Here is a 4,401-nt window from a genome sequence, read left to right on the forward strand (position 1 = left end):
CCTGAAAATATGTTTTCCCAGTCACAAAATATAGGCTCACTAATGTAAAGAATGTACATAATGAAAAAAAAAGTTTTCCTTTTAAATTGTAAATGTGTTTTTATTGATATAAAAATAAAAAATTAAATAGATTATAAAAATGTAAGTTATAAAAATTATGTAAATAATAAAAAATAGAACTACAAAAATGATTATAATGTATGTATACGTATATTGCCAGTTTATGTGTATCCAAGTATTATACTACCCAATTTGAAAACTTTTATTCCGTATTTGTGCCTTTTCTGTTTATTATACTATCTAAATCTAAATATAATTCGACCTCGAAATGGCACCATGCTCTCATCAACACATATGGACAGGTAACCGGCGAAATGGCCGGCCCGGCGCAATATAATAAATTAACTTGTTGGCGCCTCTACGACGGACACATGTGGCCAATATTTACGTAATTATTTTAATAATATATATTATAATTTACAAAAAATTTACAAAAAAACATTATATTCTTTCATAACTTATCAAATAATACCTTAGAAACAAATAATCATTTTTAAACTATTTTATGTAAAACTAGTTGGCGATCAATGTGTTAAAGATTTTGAGTAAAAGATCGATAGAGCTTTTCTTATTTTCAAAAAATACTTTGAAGCAAAATATACTATTGATCTCTCCTAGCAATGAAATAAATTGTTATGCACGCACGTTGCTATCGAAATCAATATGTACCTAATGTCAAAAGGACATTTCAGTTTTTCGGTGAAAATTAATGATAGTCCAAAAATTACAGATGCCAAATTATCAGCACTTTTCATAAAAAACATTAAGTTTAATGTAATATTAGTTACTGTTGTAAAATGTAAATATACCCATATTTTAAAAATACGAATGCAAAATATAATTTTTCAGATATCTTCCGATATATTTGCACTAACAAAATGTTTATATACGTGAAAAATAGCAAGATATACTTGTGGTATTATTTTAATGTTTATTAACGTTTTTCAATTCACTTTATGGGTGCTACATTATATAGGAATGGTATATGTATGTGGTTTTTGTCAAGCTTGTGAATCCAGATGGAGGTACAATTGAAGAGCTAGAGAAATTGGTTAAAATTGAGTAGATTATAATGGTTTTGAAACGAAAGTTTTTTTTGTCAATTCTTTATCTAAGTTATTTATTTTGACAGCTGTCTCTGACTGTCAACCGTCTTCAGATCGGTCGATTATAACTCAGGTTGGATATTTAGACAAGCTTCTTCCAGTTTCAATGTGAGTGAAACATGGACCCTTAATGTAAGAGAAATCCAAAATTTACGAGTAGCACAACACAGCATGAGAAGGTGCATGTTGGGCGTGACGCGGAAAGACTATTAAAGAAACCAATGGATAATGAGACAGACAAGAGTATGCAAAGGGGTGGAATGTCACATGGCGAGTAGACATATCCAATGGACACTAAACGACCACAGGGAAACCCTAAAACTCACCGGATCGACATAGGTCCTGATAAAGTTCAGTGAATCTACATGGCAGCGAAGAACAACTGACCGAGAAGAGTGGAAGTAGCTCTAGGAGGCCTTCATCCAGCAGTGGATCGACCCCGGCTTATCATATTATAGTACTTATTGAACTCCATAAAGTTGCGTGATGACCTTTGTCACATGGATGTACAGGTATAGGACTACGTGTCTGGAAATCGGTACATTTGCAGTTGGCGTATGACAGTTCACCGTGAGTTATCGTAACGGAAATAGATTACCGACCCTACAGTATTAAGATCAAATTCTTATCTAAATAAAATACAAAATAATATGTACCTAATAAAAACCACCATTATACAAGACACTTATATCAAATTCTGGTAGGTGCTTGTATCAAGTCGTACCTTTCAAATGTCTAATAATAATGTCATTACTATTAGATGTTTGATACCAATCAATAACGTGTCCTTATTGATTCTAATAAAATTTGAATTTTACTGTCTGCAACGCTCTACGAATGCGTATTTTTTTTTATCTCAATGCTATGCGGCCGCTTCTTTCCAGTATGACGGCTCACGGTAGACTGTGCTATGCCGAAATGTAATACGAACATTTACGTATAACCATTTGTCATTGAGTGGGATTTACAGTGTGACTATTCTCATAGAGATGCCTGGCGAATTGGGAACCTGCCTTACATTTGACTTACCTGTTGTACATGAATACATTTGTTCATTATACCTGGTAATAGAATCGGATCGATTATATTACCATGTATGAGAACCAATTCTAGGGCATTTATCAAAAAAAAAAAAAAATGATTTAACACATGTTAGTGATATGACACATATTAAAATTTTCGATTAAATAGAAGTGAGTTAAGTCTCAAGATACAACACTATCTAATAGAAATATGTTCGCACCGTGACACAAGTAGCAGGGAACATATTGTTTTAATCTAAATCCAAAATACGACTTCTATAAACGTCGTGTCATATTCCGTTCCACAGTACAGGACGTCAATGGATTAGGAATCTCATGAAAATAGATGTTTTGTTTCATTTATGATAAAAATTTAAACTCATTTTTTCATGAACCTAAAAATATGATGCTTGACAATTTTCTTTTTCTAACCATCGCCAAATACGTATTTAACTCGATCCATTCAGAATAATGGTATTGACCTACACATTTAATTAACAGTAAATATCTATGTCAAATTTGATACAGCCTCAGGAGATAACCCCGCAATCCACAGATTAAGAGACGCTGGGGCTGCGCTTTTTGCATTGTGTAATATTGCAATAATTTGTAAATAGTTAAAGCAGCTCCAATAGTCAAGTGATAACGTCTTTATGATGTCGTGGATTTTGAGTTAAAATTTCGATGCTAGAAAATTGCACGATGGCCGAGCGGGGAACATGTCATGGGTCCCAGTCTGGCAAAACAGACATTTATTTTTCAATGTGTGTTTGGATCCAGACCATGGACCTACTAGGCTAAGCAAGTAGCTACCATCCATTTCCCAGAAAAGTGCTAAGAAACCTCGTCGGGAAGTGTCCAATCGAACTGGAGAACCAAAAAATGGATATGGGAAGAGTTTTTGAAGGTATAAGAATAAAACATGTTGTCTGTACAAATTATATTTCTTAAACAATAGACAAACAGTAATAAAGAGTTGAGGAATTTAATTATGACGCCGAATGCTTTGTAAATTGGTGCTGTAGTAAGCCATTCCTACTCCTTGTTTCTCGCCTTTTTACCAAACGATCGTTTGGAGCCTTGGCTTTCAGGAATTTGCCAGAGCAGCGGCTTTCTTCTGTACATCGGCCAAGGGATGACTGTCAAGATTGTCGCCAAAATGAAGCCGGCACCGAGGATATAAACGGACTGTGAAAACTGCTGGACGATATAACCCCAAACAAAACCGACAATACTGAACAGTGTTATTATAAATCTGTACAACTGCTCAGCGCGAGCCTGTCCGGCGTAATCGATGTATGTAGGGATCGATTTAAAGAAATCCATTGTAGTTTTATGTATTTTAAAATATACTAAACAATTATTTGTAGGACACGTCAATGTATTTAGTTAAAAATGTCATCCGGCAAAATTGACAGCGCTGGGTTGCAATCATGAAAAAACGAAGCGACCATAGATTAGTGTGAAAATAGAATATATTGGACGGATCTCTTTTGCCAGCGCTCCATTGGCGAGCCAAAAGTCCGAGGACAATAAATCGTCCGATTTGTTTTTTGCTCTGTTACTGATCAACGAACGAATAAAAAAGTCGAGCTGTCAAAAGTCAAAAGTTGCGATTATCGTAATGTCTTCCGATACCTAATCCTATAATTTTGTGTTATTTATATGTAGACTTGCATAAAATAATATAGCAGTGAAAACAAGACAAGTTTTACGTTTTCTTTTATCAATTTCATAAATACAAATTAAAAAATAATTGGTAAATCTCTCATTTTCTAATGTGTAAATTAAAAAATTAATCAATGAAAATGTTTAAATGTTTTTTGCGGTCCGAATAATTGCGTATCAATGTCAAATCGAATTTGCACAGCGATCGACGGACGAAGTCTGGCAACTCGGAAAGTAATGCCAGCGCTCCATTGGCGAGCCAAAAGTCCGAGGACAATAAATCGTCCGATTTGTCGATGCTCTGCTACTGATCAACGAACGAATAAAAAATTCGAGCTGTCAAAAGTGAAAAGTTACGATTCTCGTAATGTCTTCCGATAATCCTATAATTTTGTGTTATTTATATGTAGACTTGCATAAAATAATATAGCAGTGAAAACAACACAAGTTTTACGATTTCTTTTATGAATTTCATAAATACAAATAAAAAAATAATTGGTAAATCTCTCATTTTCTAATGTGTAAATTAACAAATTATACAATGA

At 33.7% G+C, this 4,401-nt stretch overlaps 1 protein-coding gene across 1 annotated transcript; it reads right to left on the reverse strand.

The window, feature by feature from the left end:
- Nucleotides 1–3,122: 3,122 nt before the first annotated feature.
- Nucleotides 3,123–3,633, reverse strand: Spase12 (Signal peptidase complex subunit Spase12). Its single transcript, XM_085949487.1, has one exon. It carries the CDS (start codon nucleotides 3,512–3,514, stop codon nucleotides 3,224–3,226), a length of 291 nt encoding a protein of 96 aa, XP_085805613.1. The 5' UTR covers nucleotides 3,515–3,633; the 3' UTR covers nucleotides 3,123–3,223.
- Nucleotides 3,634–4,401: the final 768 nt, after the last annotated feature.

Source organism: Rhyacophila brunnea, unplaced genomic scaffold (assembly GCF_057557595.1).
Source record: "Rhyacophila brunnea isolate RB1 unplaced genomic scaffold, BYU_Rbru_1.0 scaffold_22, whole genome shotgun sequence".
Taxonomy (NCBI): Eukaryota; Metazoa; Arthropoda; class Insecta; order Trichoptera; family Rhyacophilidae; genus Rhyacophila; species Rhyacophila brunnea.

Bases quoted from the DNA above. Each gene is read 5' to 3' on its own strand.
- Spase12 (XM_085949487.1), bottom strand. From the start codon at position 3,514: ATGGATTTCTTTAAATCGATCCCTACATACATCGATTACGCCGGACAG.